At 48.5% G+C, this 16,257-nt stretch overlaps 1 protein-coding gene across 1 annotated transcript; it reads left to right on the top strand.

The window, feature by feature from the left end:
- Positions 1-5,872: 5,872 nt before the first annotated feature.
- Positions 5,873-10,528, top strand: hopx (HOP homeobox). Its single transcript, XM_086222305.1, has 2 exons — positions 5,873-6,177; positions 10,189-10,528. Exons 1-2 carry the CDS (start codon positions 6,019-6,021, stop codon positions 10,264-10,266), a joined length of 237 nt encoding a protein of 78 aa, XP_086078431.1. The 5' UTR covers positions 5,873-6,018; the 3' UTR covers positions 10,267-10,528.
- The last annotated feature ends 5,729 nt before the right edge of the window (positions 10,529-16,257 follow it).

Genomic DNA, 16,257 nt, shown 5'->3' with positions numbered 1-16,257 from the left:
TCCCAGTTAAACTTTGCTTGTTTTCTGTTCTGACAGCATTTCATCCAGTCCCCAGAGCTCGGCTCAGGTGTCAGATCACCTCAAAGGAGCTGGTGCTTTTCTAAGCAGCGGGAGTCGACACAGCCCTGGGTTTAACTGCTGTGTTTTGGTTCGAGCCGTGAATAGCTTTCTCACTGCTCCTTCAGTACTCTTCCGTGAAAAGGTGGCGGTGGTGCATTCTGTTCCTCAGGACTGTTGTGCTTGGCCTGCAGCTCCAGTCCGGTCCCAACCCCTTCCCCAGAGTAGACACCTCGCAAGGCCCCCCAACGGCTGACGACGTAGAACGTATTTCTAGCCAGTTACGTAACAGGTTCTCCCCTTCTGTTGCCCAATGTACAGCTACTTAAAACTTCCTCTTGGATCTCTAACGGACTCAGGAAGTTCCTGCCGTCAAGTCTTGGCTTCCCTCCCTGGCTGTTTGAAACATCTTTAGCACTTCCTCCATGAAGGCGTTCCTGAGTGTCGCAGAAGAACAAACACAAAGCAACCCGATAGAGATCTCTCAGTCTCCATGTTCCTACACCGAAGTGGGCTAACCACGCCAAGAATACCACCAGACACGGTGTTCCAAGCCGTTTTGGCGATGAAACCTTTCTCAGTGTCTCAGTAAAGGCTTTTTTTGTTTTGTTTTTTTGAAGGGGAACCCACCTGGGGAAGAGATCCTTCTCCTCGCTCTCTGTGCAGTGTTTCAATGAAGCAAACTTTAAAACCTGTGGATGACTTAAACAGGGCTTGGAACTGGTAACTGTGGCAACACGTTTACATGCTGCATTCACTTGTGTTTGTTAAACTCAATCATTTTGTATGAATTTATCGGGAAAAAAACTGGGAAATGAACTCACTTAGAAAGTAGAAATATTCAGAAATTGTGCTTTGTTTGTTTGTTGTTTCGACTTCACTTTGATTGTGTTTGATTCAGAAGACATATTGTTACATTTCCTTTGAAAGACGAGCATCAGAATCTCGTAGGACTTGAACTGTGACCCATGTGACCTCGCAGGGACTTGTGTTGCTTGATTCCCACCATTTTAACTCGCGGAAGTCCTGTGACTTCCCCGTGTGTGACTCCCAGCTCTCGACGCGCTCCACAGAATACCAGTCAGTTCATTAGAGGATGTTTTCTTCTCCTGGGTTCAATTTAAAAACATCCTTCAGCGTCCTCAGCTTCATCGTAGGAGCTCGGCCGTTGTACCCAGGCCTCTCCCAGGTCAGCGTGAAGCCGATTCTTCATACCCAGATGTTGTTGTTTGAAGTGGGAGTGGGTGGGAAGCTGGGAGTTGAGCTGAGGAGGCCTGGGCTTATGTAAGAGCCATGTGTCGACCACGAACCTCAGCTAATAATGAACTCCCTCTTCCAGGCGGCGGTTCGGCTCGTCAATGAAAACAAGGCTCTGTGAATTATGAGGGTTAAAAGGTAAAGACGGAGGACGCGGCTTGTGAGACTACCGCGCTGCTTCCCGCATTTCCCAGCAGACCCGGAGATTTATTAATAGCAACCGACTGTGCGTATCAGATTCTTCATGGATTTACTGTCTCACGGGGATGAAGCCCTCGCTGCTCTACACCAAATCCACTGTTAGACTTGGATTTATTTCCTTTTTCTCCAGAGTGGTTAAACTGGCGGTTAAATATCCTCCTTGTGTGGTGTTGCTCAAGGTCTTGACAGTGAGAGGAATTTTTATATAATAGCCCTGTTTCAAACAGCTATCATGTTATTAAGTTATTACACAGCCCCGTTGCAGTGATTTATGATCCGTCCTCACTCCAACGCAGTCCCGAGCCAGTTTCCACTATTTTTATATGAAACAGGCTTTATCAAAGTTCATCAAATCAAAACTAATCAATATCAACTGATGAATCCATCTTCAGGACTGAAACCTGTGGCGGAGGAGGGGCCTTTGCTGACTCAGTAGAAGCCACAGTGATGGAGGAGTGGAGCTCCGGCCTACGGATGCTAGCGGAGGTGCAGTCACAACGCTTTTAATCTTGCAGTTTGATTTTTTTCTTCAGTGTTTTTGTACATCTTGACAGTCGAAGTTGAAATAAAACACAGAATATTATGAAGGTCTAACGTTGTGGTGCTGCAGAGATGTCCCCCTCCAGACTTCAGATTCAGTAACTGACGTATTTCTGACATTCTATAGGTTAAACAATCAATGAGCCCCCACTAGAAGAACCTCTCGATTCCTTTGCATTTTTCTTGATTCTGAAGGTGTAACTCTTTTTGCTTTGACAGCAATCTGGGTCACATGCTTCTTTTTTTTTTTTTTCCTGAGGAAATCCTCACGGGGATGTTGCATCGACTCCTGCCAACTTGTTTGTGTCCTTTAATCAGCCGTGTGACATCACGAGATCCGCCTCTGACTCAGCAGTCGACAGCTGTACGTGTGGGTGAGGAATCCCAGGAGCAGCAGGGATGAGCGCTCCTGTCTGGGCTTCAACCCTCGCACCTGGAATCATGTGTAGAAACAATAGTGTAGTGCGTGCCTGCGTGCGTGGCGTCGCCTCACCTCCACTCTGAGGGGATGATCCCATGTCTGGCTGCAGGAATGCGTGGAGCGCTCATCGTGATTCAGACCGTCATGGCCCCCGGCTACGTTACCGGAACATATCCCGAGGGAATATTCTGGCCACTTCTCACCCAGAGAGAGAAACGTTCCATTCATCGCAGCACTCTTGAAGGGCGGGGAATTCATTCATCTAAAAATTAAAAGGTCACCATGTCGTCCCACCCACACAGCCAGCGTGTTTGTCTGCGCGTTGGTTTTGTTTCACATGTGATTTAACAGCCTCAGGAAGCCAACGCTGCACAGCGTCCGTTCCCCATCGGTGACCGTACATAGACACATAAATATCCCGAGTTGTCCTGGTGATGTGTTCACTAAGATGTGTTACACAGCTGATAGGAACCGGCTTCATCACGGTCATGAAAACCCTGGAAGAGTCCTGGAAAAATAAGTACAGCCAGGAAATTTGGGGAAAGGTCACGGAAATTGAAATTTCATTGATAATGAGTTATTACTTTGAACAAGTTTGTGTCGTGTCGTACCGCAACGCTTGTCAGTCATTTGAAATAAACAAGCTGTTGTGAATGAGAATGTGAGGTCATGAAAACGCGATAAACACGCGTGTGAGTAACACGCTGCTTCAACAAAGGCAGATAAAGACGGAGGGAACAAAGCGTCCTCAGCAGAGCTTCTTATCTCCACTCGTGTTCATCTGCAGTTTCGGGTGTTACAGGTTTATCTTAACAGTTAGTTAGAAAGAAGCAGTGGTCCAGTCGATAAGTGTCACCCAGCAGGACCCGAGTTAAAGACGAGCAGTTCCTCCTCCTCGTGCTGGCTGAGGGAAACAAATCAAACGTACTGTATCGCTCATGTCGAAGGTACAAGGAGATTCACTCCACAGCAGGACCACCAAGCACGGAGGGGTGTAGAATCATCACCAGGAACCAGTTCTGTTTGGGGGCAGATTAGTCACCAGCTGGTGGGTTGACCAGATCCACCTTTATCGTCCTAAAGCACTTCTTACATTTTCCTTCTCAGCAATTCCTCCTTAAAAATGATTACATCATCAGCCAGAGTTTACAGAGCTGGCGTTGACAAGTGGGACAAACAGATACGGGCTCGCCACCCTCACCAATGACTGTGCTATCCTGGAACGGAAGGGTCGCGACCTGTGGTATTTATACTCATGCTGGTCTCATATCCATTGTGGACTCGCGCACACACTCACTGTTATCATGGTCTTTCTGTAACTCCGGCTCCTAACGGGTGGCGTTATCTCGCACCTAGAAGCCTTGGAACAGCCGGTTCACTCATCAAGCCAGTTCAGCTTTTTCAGACACAACTTCGGTAGCTGGAGGATGTTTGTGAGCTTTTCTGTTATTTCTAGTTTTGGGGGGAAATAAAGATCGAAGCGGAAGAAAGAACGCATGTGTGACGACCTTATTCCTCGCGTAGGTTTGATATGAAATACGCGTGAAAGGAAGCGTGTGCTCTGTTGTGTGAGGAGGGCTGGCCGCTGGCTTTGAACGGTCAGGTGGAACATCCTGGCCAACCTTTGGTATCTTGTGCAACGGTGACCGTGTCTGCTTGTCTTTACATAATTCACAAAGCCACCGGGGTTTACGAGGCGTCCAGGTAAACTTCATCACGTCGTGAAACCAGACTGGATTCACTCGACTTATCAGCAAACATGACCTGAACGCTCCTCAGCCGGCAGGACCTTCTGTGCTCCGTTTTACACAGAAGCGAACGTTGGCTTTGCTGCTCATAAACTTTATCACCACTGGGTGAGGTTTCATCACCGCTGTGGACGGTGGCTTGAGTTCCATATTGATTATGAACTCTTCCCTCCTCGCGTGATCACGAGAGAATAATCGCACTTTAATTGACGGGCAAATCAAGCAGAAGTCGTCTGCTGGGCCCTGCTGCCTTCTTCTTCTTCTTCTTCTTCTTCTTCTTCTCCTTCGTCTCCCGAAACTCAAAGAAACGGGAAGAACTGTCTTCATTCCCAGAGTTGATCTTGACCGAGGACCTGCTGGCTATCAGATATCCCGACCGCTCCCCCTTATTTTCATAAAACTTTGCATTGCATGGTAATTCCCTCCGGCTGGTTCAAATTACATTTACACAATAAACAAAGATCCCTGCAATGCTGCTGCACGACAACACACGAGCAGGGAGACACTCAGGGACAGGGACTCTGCGCGCGGAGCCTGCTGTCTGTGTCACCAGTCACACGATGGGATCGATCCCCAGCAGGCTTTTCAGTCGTTTCAGTGAAGCTTTCCCAAAAATCCAAATATAGTCCGAATGGATGTGGGAGCGTTATCAGGCCCTCATCCACTGCTCCAGCAGCTGCAAAATTCCAAACCAGTCAGCATCTGTCAGATCAAAGTGAGCCTTGTGAATATTCCTCTTCAGCATCTCTGTATTTAGGGAGGGTTTGGGAATGAAATGCAGGAATTTCTCGAGTCGTGTCAGCAGGCGCCTGAAAAAGCTTTCTGCGTTTCGGTGGCGGTGAGCAGACAGAATCGTCTGCAAAAGAGGGAACTTTTATTTTAACGTCGTCAAACTCTCTTCCTGGCTTGAGTCACTGTTGTACCTGCTGCGTGGGCTGACTTTGGATCAGCTCCGTGTTTACTGTTCCTTACCATGGCATAGACTCCCCAACTGTCTCACGCAACGCCGCCCCCTATTGGTTGGGACCGTGAAAGATGAAACGCTGGCCCGTAGAACCTTTAAAGGAACAGCCTACATTTTTAGGAAATATTCTAGAATTAAGACAGACACGACAATAGAGACCCGTCCCTCACCTGTGCTGACTGAGGGAGCTGAGACCCATGCTAGTTAGCTTAGCACAATGAAAGGTAGTAGATGGTAAGTGTTAGCATAGCAGAGGCAATCATCCTCGTCCTCTTTCAAAGCTGGCCATGATTTCTTGCAACAGTCGCTCTTCAAGTCGTCTACGTGTCAATAGCAGCACCATTCTTGATGCTTGGTGTTTGGGAATGTCCTACTTTGCCCCCCAATTAGGTCCAGAATTGTTTATCTGCAAACAAACTAACAAAAACCTGTTCTGTCATGATTTGATATCAAGTTTTAATTGCACAGTGGTGAATTGGGACCTACTGGTTATAAATTAATCTCTCTCTGAACTCTGCTTTGATCTTATTTTATTACTTTACATTTTATTTATTACAGCACTAACAGTAACTCTGCCGGTCATTCTGGATGTTTGCGTTCCTCCTCCAGTTGGGGGCGGTGCTCTCTTGGTGGGATGTGGCTCTGTTGACAGTCGTAAAGCCTCCACACACACTCACACACCCCTACACTAGCCTTCGCCTCTGTCAAACACACACAAACACACACGCACTGAGCTGTCAGTGCAGCTCTCTCCCTCTCCGGCGCGCCCAGCTGAGCTCACATCTCTCCCGCCGCAGGTCGCAGCTCGGAGCCCGGCTGCAGCAGCAGGAATGAGCAGTAACATGACTTCGAAAGCGATGGAGCGCCTGAACCTGACGGAGTACCAGATGACAGTCCTGGAGAACAACTTTAAATTCAGCAAGTATCCGGACGGGATGTCGCTCACGCTGATCGCCGCGGAGAGCGGACTGTCAGTACAGGAGACGCAAGTGAGTTTGTTGAAAATTCTCTAGTTTCCAGATCTGGTTCAGTTTTTGGGGCTCACCTTACTTTGATCGCTTACTGGTGTTTGGTGAAGTAAAGATCCCGATTCCCGTTGATTGTGATTTCCTTCTGTTCTGACACGCCAGCTGTTATGAAGCCTCACCATATTTTCATTTTCGACCCCAAAGAGCTTCCCTCCTTCAACACTCCTGACGCATCCTTTTAGATGAAATAATTGAACACCGAGGCTCAAGATCTCAGTCTGAGAGACCTTCACCTCCTGCGTGCCTCCTCCAACAACTGTAAGAGTTACACTGCTGAAACAGTCAAACTGCACCTGCGGGACAAAATGACGTGGAAGTTTCAAGACTTTTCTTTGAGAGAGAATCTCCTACACGCCGACAGACAGTTGTGAACGCGAGCCTCCAGAGCTGCTGTCTTGTTCACTCCTTCAGCCTGAGGAGTGAAGCGCCTCGGACTCAAGTAAACGAGGTCCACTGCCACTTTCACAGTTTTATTGACATTAACAGACATTGGACCGACACTTGGCTTTCAAGCAGGATTTCAAGTAACGGTCAGCGGGAAAGATGTTGGCAGCAAGTGAATCTGAGCGCACAGGGGACGTTGTGAGGTGTCCAAGAGGAGCCAGCACTCCGCTGACTTCAGATCTGTGTCAGTGTTTCCAGTCTGATGAAATAATCCCTGACAGGAGTGCAAACAAGCAGAGAGCTGCGGCCGATTGGCACCCAAGCAGCTCCAGCTTGTCTCTGCTGAGGCGTCCTGGTGATGATGCATCATTCAGGTTGACTTCAGAGACGAAGATTGAGTTTCCGTCACTGGCGTCGTGTTTACGACCTGCTCATGTGGTTGAGTGTGTTTTTGGCAGCACCAGGATCTTTAATGGAGAACTAAAACAATTAGTCGCTCTGCACTGAATTATTTGTCAACTCCGCTGATGTCAGTTTCATCTTTTACGACCAGAGGGACGTGGCAGGCTCATCCAGCCTCGTTTGAGTGTCTCTGTGCTTCTGGTTGTTGGTGAGACAAAAAATGAGCACATCCTTCATGGTGATCCGTCTATAAACTTCTTCTTTTTAAGGTCACACTGTAAAAGGTCCATCTCGGCCTCGTGAGCGGTCTTGGTGGGAGTCCCTCGTAGTTTGGAATAAACCAAGAATTATCAGCTGCTTCTCAGTTTCATTGAGAGTCACAATCCCTATTTTCTACTTGCTGACGAAAGCCCAGTGCACTGAGAGAAAAGCAGAAAGATGCATGCAAATGGCTTGTTGATGCAGCGAAGACACATTCCAGATATCGAGAGGCTAAATATTTAGATGAAGTTCCCCTCAAGTTCATCTGCCTGCAGAGTCAGTGGACCAGCTGGGAGGAGCGACCCCAGCTCAGCCTGCGCTCACGCCGGAGGGAGCAGAGCTGCAGGATTTGCCCCCTCACGGATGCAAGACATCTCACGGCCAACATTTTAGAAAGAAAAGACACCTTTGGGTGAAGCATCGCGTCAAGATAGAAGACCGCCGTTACCGTCGGGGATGGAAGTGCACGAGCTCAATGAATTATTCAAAATAGGAGGGCATTCGAATTCTAACGCTTTCCTTCCTGCGTGCTCCCACTCCCACCACCCCTCTATCTAAAGAATGTCTTTGGCCAACTGGGAAGTGTTCAACGGTCCAATCAGGAGCCAGATGTGAAGCGTCAGGGCGCCGATAACTGAGGTTTTGTCTCCAGAAGCATTCCTCTGATGGACAGATCTTATTTCTTATTTCCCAGCTCGCAGAGGGAAAGATCAGGGTCGTGTTTAGGGATGACCTGGACAGGTTTTATTCCTCGACAGGACCTGACAGCCTGTCTCGGAGTCACATTTCTGCTCCTGCTCTCACCTGGCGGGGAACACGTGTGCGTGTGCCGATAACCTCGTGCGCCACGAACATTCCATCAATCAGTAACCCTTGCGCTCGTCACCGTGGGTGTACGAACCAGTTCCTCCTGACTTGTCCCGCTGCAGTCTGGCAGCACGTCTCAACACCGCGGGACAAACGACAGAAAACCTCCCATGCACCTCGTTGCGCGCCTGCGCTCTGCAGCTGGTGGCCATGAAGGCTTCTCCAACTGCTGCTGGTGCCCCATGGGCTGAGGTTCATCTCCGCTGGTGGACTTCACGTCAGTTACGTAAGCATGCGTGGGCTGCGGTATCAGGTGAGCGAAACGCCTCGCGGGAACAAAAAAACCAACCAGAAGCAACACAAACAGAGAGATTTGCCGTGAACGCGGGAAGGTTTCGTCTCGCTCGCCCTGCTGAGCTTTCGTGTTCCAAAGCTTGGCTCTGATTGATGTGACGGAAGTGGACACTTGGTAAAGCCTGCATAATTCAGTCTCCTCTTCAAAGCGCCAACCTCAGGACCTCGTGTCCACATGAGAACTCCTGAATTTTCCACGGAAACCGAAACGATCGCCGATGTGTTTGTGAAGCTCCTCCAAACTCCTGTTAGTTTGTTTTCAGCTTTATGTTTGCCTCAAGTACACTGAGAAAAAAACAACAGCAACCACACAAATTTGCAGCTGGTTTTGGATGAATTGTGGACGGTGAGCTGCAAAGCTAACAGCCAGGTGTGCGTCTGTGGAAACCAGCCGTAAATCCACTGACATCCATCGCGGGCCGATCATGGCACCACAAAGGTCCTGTTGCGTGTGGAGTTGGTGTACGAACCTGACGTGGTTTTTCTTTCTCGACACACACATGCTAGCGCGGCCCAGTGTGTGTGTTCCAACCACCGCTGCAGGTGTTTAAGAGACTGTTTCTGCTCATTGTGTGTGAGGGCCCGGTCCAGGCAGGATGAGGTTAGGACCTGGCCCCTCATCAAAAGACTCGACTTCATTTCCCGGTGAGTGTTGTGGGTTGTTAACAAAGGTTTCCCCATTCACAGCACGAACGAGGCGCCTCGGCCTCTGTGCAGCCGCGTTTAGGCTCCTTTCGCCCAGCGTTTTATCTGTTTTCGGTGCCGCAGTGCTGCAGGTTATGAAAGCCTGCTTGTCAATAGGACAAATACCACAGGAAGAACTGCAGGAGTAGAAAAATCACCGTCATTGTTCTGATTCGGGGAAGTGTGTGTGTGTGTGTGTGATTCTATTAGAAAAGATCTTTTGAATTTCAAGAAAGGAGCAGAAAGTGCAAACCTTCATTCCATTCGAAACCCGGAAGAGAAACTGGCAAACTTTCAGAAAACGTGTGGAGGGACTAGATTTTGAAGCTCGACGACTACAGGGCCTGAACCCCCTCGTTCGCGCTCGCTGTTATCGCGATGATGTCAGCGTTGTTGTGAATCCCTTGACAACGTGGACGGCGCAAACGCTGACGTCGCAGCCCCGCCGTCATCTGCTCGGAGGTTGGCCCTGGCAGTCACCCGCTGCGCCCACGGCCTCTCTGGTGAAACGCCTCCCGCCGTCTGAGCGCTCACTGCTCGCACGCGTCGGCCCGCGGTGGTTGCCCGCACACAAGGTCACTGTGTGCCGATGAGTCAGCCACCACGTTTACTTGCGCCAAAGAATGTGACTGCAGTGTGATGATGAAGTCAGGGCTACAACACCAGGCACTTCAGCGTCTGCGCACTGGTGATCACGTCCCAGTCCTGTGAAACCGCTGCTACAACCAATCCGTTTCTGCATCTCAGGAAAATAAACTGCTGACTGCTTTGAGAATTGTTTGGGTTGTTGTTGTTTTTTTTCAAGGAAAAACTTCAACCATTTGCTGGTAGAGAAAGAAAAGAAAATGACAAGTCTTTGAGCCCCAGACTGTTGGAAGACAGTCGCAGTCACGCTCGGCGATGACTCTTGACGGTGTAAGAAGCTCACCTGTGTCACTTCCCAGGAATATTCCTGTCGTGACTGTTGGAGCCACATTACCTCACCCCTCTCCTGTTTCAGGTGTGCGTGTGTGTGTGCTTTCTGTGACCTGTTTTTAACGCCTCCCTTGGGTGTGTTTGTCCCTCTTTTGTTCCCTCCAGACGTGGTTCCAGCTACGCACGGCGCTGTGGCGGCAGGCGGAGGGTCTTCCAGCTCAACCGGGCTCCGTGTTGGACTGACGACAGCGAGCCCTCCTCGATGCCTCTGTGCTGGACAAAGTGACCTCCCCACCTCCTCCTTTTCCACCTCCCTCTCCATCTCTCTTTTTGTATCTATGAAGCTATTTTAACTTACGGAATGTGAAGGTGTTTGTGTGCTGTTGCCAATATAACCGCCATGTTTACATGAATAAACATATTGTTATTATAAGTTAAAGCGGCTTGAATGTGTTTAGGAGGAAGTCCTGTAGCCTTGGATGGGGGGGGGGGGGGAGTGTTGGTGAGGTGCGTTTGTTGTCGGCGTGGAACGAAGCTGGACGCTGCTCACAGGACTGGAAATGATGTGACGAAGCGCTGGAGCTACAAATGATGCTGCTGAGATCAGCTGCTGAGATCCAGGGACTTGTCTGGATCAACCTGGAACGTCTCCAGCAGGAGGGCGGAGAGGGAGGAAGGGGGGCCGGGGGGGGGGGGGGACATGTGAGCTGACTAAACTGAATGTCATCAAGCAGCAAAAAAATGTCAGGTGATGTCATCACAGTGTCCTTGTCTCCGTAGAAAGGATGTGATGCCTGCATGGAAAAGTGCAGGACACATCCGATGATTTGGTTGAGTTTTGTAACTGTCAACAAATCCTGCAAAAACGGAAAAACCGACCTTGAACTGATCCCACGAACGGCCTCCAGGACACTCGGAGCCCAGTTTCAGTAAAGACAGTTACAAATTGCGGTTGTACATCGTAAAAATAACCCAAAATGTCATGAAACATTCAGCCAAGACATGAATAAAAACAATTCTGTCAGTCTTGTCCATCCAGTCAGACTTCTTGTTCTCAGTGTCTGGAGAGTAAACGGAGCAAAGTAACAACTGCAGCTCGCCGATGCCAAAAATGAGACACGCAGTGTCACGATGCATCCATATGAAGAAGCGCATTGATATTTTGCCTCCCACCTCTTGATTTTCACCGCTACAGGCTCTCTGAATCCTACACAAAAGCTCCTTTTACGCGGCGTTGGTTGTTGCTGCTGTGTGTGTCTCAGTCTTCATTCAGACTGCAGCCAAATCAGATCGATCTCATGGAGAAACAGGTTGCAAGAGACACAAATACTTTGAATCAGGCTTCAAACCATCTCAGATCAGATAAACAAAAATCGGATTTAACGTGGTTTGTGGCAGTTCAGACTGTCTAAAACCAATCTGGATACGCCAGCAATCAGATTTGGGCTTGCAGTCTGAACACGGTGGAAAACACACAGGGACGGAAAGCTGGGATCAGGTTATTTGGCCTTTGAGCTGGCGTCAGAGGAAGAGGCAGCCAGAACGGTGGAGGAGCTCCGTCGCAACACAGACGCTGTTCAGTTGTGAGTTGTAAACGGGGCTACGGGGGCTACTTCCCCTGTTCTTAGCACGGCAGCTAGCAGGATCTTGCGTGTCACTGGCACCTCGTAAACTGTGCCATTTTGAATTTCCTACATGAATAGGAAAAGTAAAAGCTCTTATTGAAATGTGTTGCCACAGACTGCCTCTTGACCATTTTGAGGCCGTGTGTCTGAACAGATTCAGCTGCTCTGAAGACAATTAGGCACGAATGAAATCAGTTCAAGCGCTGGCTTCTGATGAGATCGAACTCAGGCTGAACAGTGGAGTGGGAAGAGAGTGAAGGGATACAGTTGCTTATTTAAAAAGACAGAACAGAGAGAGGAGGAGGAGGAGGAAGAAAAGCAGAGGATGAGGTTTCCTGCCAAAGAGCCGCGAGTGAAAACACACACTGATCTTGGGAACACAACCTGCTCGACTGAAACCACAAACCAGCCAACACCGATCTGTCAGGTGGTTCCACCGCTCAAAAAATGGGCTGCTGCTGTGACTGCACACACACACACACACACACACACACACACACACACAGTATGAACTCATTAGTACAAATATTCACTTCAGGCTTCATTTTAGTAAACAGTTTTGGGGAGGATTTTAGTCATCTGTAAATGCTTGTGTGGTAAATTGATTCGCATGAGTATAGACACACACACACACACACACACACACACACACACACACACACACACACACATACAAACATTGGTGTCTGTTTCCGGAGCTCATGGGTGTTTTCCTCTGTTTAGCTTCGTGTGAAAAGAAGCCACACCCACTCACCAAAAACAAACACATTTGTTTATAAATGACACACACACACACACACACACACACACACACACACACACACACTCTGATGCAACATCAGCCACTTTGGTTTGCCTGTGTGTTAGTTTCACCTCTGGTAGGGTCGGATAGGCAGATGTGCAAAGACGTGGACGTAGCCAACAGATGTCACCCATAAGAGGGCGGAGCCTCGATCCTGAATAAAACCCCACAGGGGTAGCCACTTGTCAATCACAAGGTGGCCACACCTTCAAGATGTCAATTCTACTCTCAATTGGGGTGTACCCTTAACAAGGGAACCCAGAGTTTGTCTGTCGCTGACGGATCAGCGAATGTTTCCTTGTTTAACCTTGTTTACTTTCATTATTTTCCAACTGGACAAAAGAGCTGAAACTAAACGGGTAAATAAATATAAGGTCAGGTTCTGTCCGACTACTTCTCACCAAGCAGTGCGGGGGGACGCCTGAGTGATGCTCCTGTGTCATCTGGGATGAACTTGTAACTCTTAAAGTCTCACGAGGAGCCTACGAGGGGTGGAGGCGTCTGGTGGGGGCCGATGGAGTTCCTTTTTAGATTCAGTCAAACAAGAAGTGTGCCTGTCCTGGCAAAGACATCAAATATAACACAGACGTTCTGTGTGGCATTGACATCTGCATCATAGGGGGTTAAGGGGTCAGAGGTCACAGCATCCCTGCTCTCATGCTCAGGTCACGTATGACAGAGGAAGGCTCTGGCTGTGTCGGCCTGTCCTCCAGTCGCTCTGTTGAAAGGATGACCCGAGTGTCTGATGGTTCGCCATAAGAGCCCGTGAGAGTGTGTGCAGAATTTGAATGGAGTCTGGTTTTGTTGGTTGCTAAGCGGACTCGGCGGGGCTGGGAGGAATCTGTCATTTAGGAGCTGCCAGCCTCAGTCTGCATCACTCACTGCAACCTGACTTTTTTGTTCCGCTTCATGTGACACTAATTTGATCAACGCTTTTTTTTTTTCTTCACCACAACCACAACAACATTTTATGTCCTTTGTTTTCCTGGACTGTCACCGAGTCGTCCTCCGCGGTGTGTTGTCTTTTTGTGCCCCTTTCACAGAAACACCCTCAAAAACATCTGGCTCTTGCCTCCTGTGGGGAAGGATGCAACTCCTGGGTCGGATGGTTCTGCAGCAGTCACGCTGTTTTTGGACTGGTAACAGCTGGGAGGACACGCTGCACGCCGACACGGCTGATGATAGAAAGTTAAGTGCTCCGAGTCAGACCTTGACGGAGAGGTCAGTCACCGCGGAGCTGCAACAAAAACATCAGAAGTAAAAGGCAGTGCCGTGAAGCAGCTGAGACGCGACGTCATCACTGGGATGGCGTTTGCAGGCCGGTTTTGCCACTCGTTAGTCACCGCCATTTAAAAGACACATCATTTCTGTACAGTACACAAATGTGGTGTTTTCAAATGTTTGCAGCAGGTGGGAACCAAAGACCTGCTCTTCTTTTTCAGCTGTGACCACATCACTCAATGTCTCGGCTAAACTCTGGCCTGCTTTCCTCTCCCTCTCAAGAGAGGCGCTTCCTCCCCGCAACTGTTTCTCCTGTTTTGGATCATTTACACAAGTGAATAAACTGGGGTGAGACCATATGGGTGTTCCCGTTTTCCCGCCTCATACTGTGAAATAATTGTTATTAGGTAAATAGCAAGTTTGCAGGGAGAAGCCGAGCGGATTTATTGCTCCGACTGGTTTGAAGCCAAAACCGCAGCAGCAGCATCGGACAGATCTGTGCTGCTGCTGCTGCTGCGGGAACATTCACCTCTCACAGTTCCTGTACCTCCACCCTGACACGCTTGTTTGTTGTGTTGAATCTTGCAATCAAAAAAACAATAAACCTCTGACACTATGGATCACAACTGGAATTCTCTTGTAACCCCGCAGCCACCCCCTTGTTTAGTTCAGTTTCTTCCAATCTGTTGTTCATCGGTTGAATGCTCAGCATCAATAACCAAAAAGGTATCAAACCACGAGCAGGCCCCGGTTTTCACATCTGCATCATATCAGATGGGTGATTACAACCTTCCTGTCGAGCGCAGGGCGATGGCATGAGGACATCTTGATTTGAAAACTTCCTCTTTTTATCGGAGGGTGGGGGCTGACTGCACGCAACATCCGGCGTCAGGCTGTCGCCGCAAAACATGACGAATGAGTGTGAAGCAAAGACAGCGAGAAGATGGGGAAACATCGCCAGGGAGGGAGACTCAAGCACGCATCAGACGAGTGAATGATGAGTTGGAAGGATGAACCAGGAGATGATTATTCAGATCTTTCAGTCTTAAAACAAGAGTCCGTTCCCCACAGGAGCATTGATACACGTTTTTCTCTCGGGCCTTCTTACCAATACATTACCTCCGCTGTGAATATGCACGTCATCCATTGGTCAGTTACCTGCTGCTCCTCGATGAGATCTAAATTCAAAATGTTGCCTGTTGAAGTTTCAAAGGACCAAAAATGTTGCTGAACTTTAACTCGCTGTTTCAGGACAGTAAGCAGGAAAAGTGCCTCATTTTTCTGTGGGCTTTTATTCTTGGCAAGCGTCTCTGAGATTTTGAAGATGGACGTGAGCCCGCGTATTGATTTTTTTTCAGAGCTATGGAAGGTCATTTCTGCCAATAAGATTAAAAAAAAAAAAATCCAAAAAACATGGCTTCAAGTCATCACGAATGAATGAATTAATAGAATTTTTTATCGTCAAGGCCATGATGATTAAAAATGTACACTTTTTGACTTAAGTATCACTTTAAGTCATAATTCATCTTTCAAGCAGTCACAAATTTGGGTTTTGAGCTCACAGATATTTTTTTCCCCTCCTGCATCATTGAGAATCCAGAATGCAGGAAGATCCGGCCATGTCTGTCTAGCCTGAGGCTGATGGACACTGATGGCTAACAGCAGCTAAACTCTCCGGAAACATCCATTTCCAAACTCTTTGTCTGTTAATATCTTCTCTATCCAGCCGTGTGATCGGGAATCTTCCAACACCCTGATGTCCTCAAGAACTTTCTCATGATTTCGACTTTTTAATTGGAAAAATGTGACTTTATCTCATTGCTTTAACTTCAGTAACGAAACAAAATATGATTTACCATTGAAAAGTTTCGTTCGGATCGTGTCGTGTTTTTACAATTTTTTTGTCTTTAACAGGCTCACATGGGCTCGGTATGTTCATGTGATGGAAACTCACTTTTCCACATCTTTCTGATTAAATTCACCAAGAAGCTCAAACAACAGCCTTCAGGATGGATGAAGAGCGATGAAGAAGAGGACTGAGACTCTCTGGATCGAGGGTTTGCCATGTTGGCAACTTCTGTTTGTCCAGTTGGAATCATCCCGGCTGGCAGCTGAGGAGGAGGAACTGTGCGGTTGTGTTATTTTCCCGTGTCTCGTCACGACCTCGTCAACAAAGCGAACTGATTGTTTGGCTCCGTCTTTTTCTTGTTGACAAGTTTCCTATGAAATTTGCACATTTCGGTCCATGCTCACGTCTGCCCCGACTCGCCGCCCACCGCCTCCTCTCTACCTCGGGGCCCCGGGTCACGATTGCAGCGAGCTCATCCCAGATTAGTCTCCCAGTGGGCCGTGTGTTCAGTCCCCTTTGATGTCTGTCTGGCTTGAGCCACGAGCAGGGTTACAAACCTGCACTGAGCTCAAGCTCACGCTGGCCGCCGCCGCCTGCAAGCCAAACTCCAGCTGAGGACCTCTGACCGCCTCAGATGTGACGTGGTTCTATGTGATGGGGGTTGAAGTGGGATTTGGATTTGCAGCTGCGATGCTCTTTGTTAGCTAAACTGTGGCCATATTGTAAATCGTGACCTC

This window comes from Aulostomus chinensis, chromosome 13, assembly GCF_037954235.1.
Source record: "Aulostomus chinensis isolate RoL2024-O1b breed Wild chromosome 13, RoL_Achi_v1.0, whole genome shotgun sequence".
Taxonomy (NCBI): domain Eukaryota; kingdom Metazoa; phylum Chordata; class Actinopteri; order Syngnathiformes; family Aulostomidae; genus Aulostomus; species Aulostomus chinensis.
This window is presented reverse-complemented; position numbering and strand designations above follow the sequence as displayed.

Bases quoted from the DNA above. Each gene is read 5' to 3' on its own strand.
- hopx (XM_086222305.1), top strand. From the start codon at position 6,019: ATGAGCAGTAACATGACTTCGAAAGCGATGGAGCGCCTGAACCTGACG. The intron at 6,178-10,188 runs GTGAGTTTGTTG...TGTTCCCTCCAG, and splicing joins TGTCAGTACAGGAGACGCAA to ACGTGGTTCCAGCTACGCAC.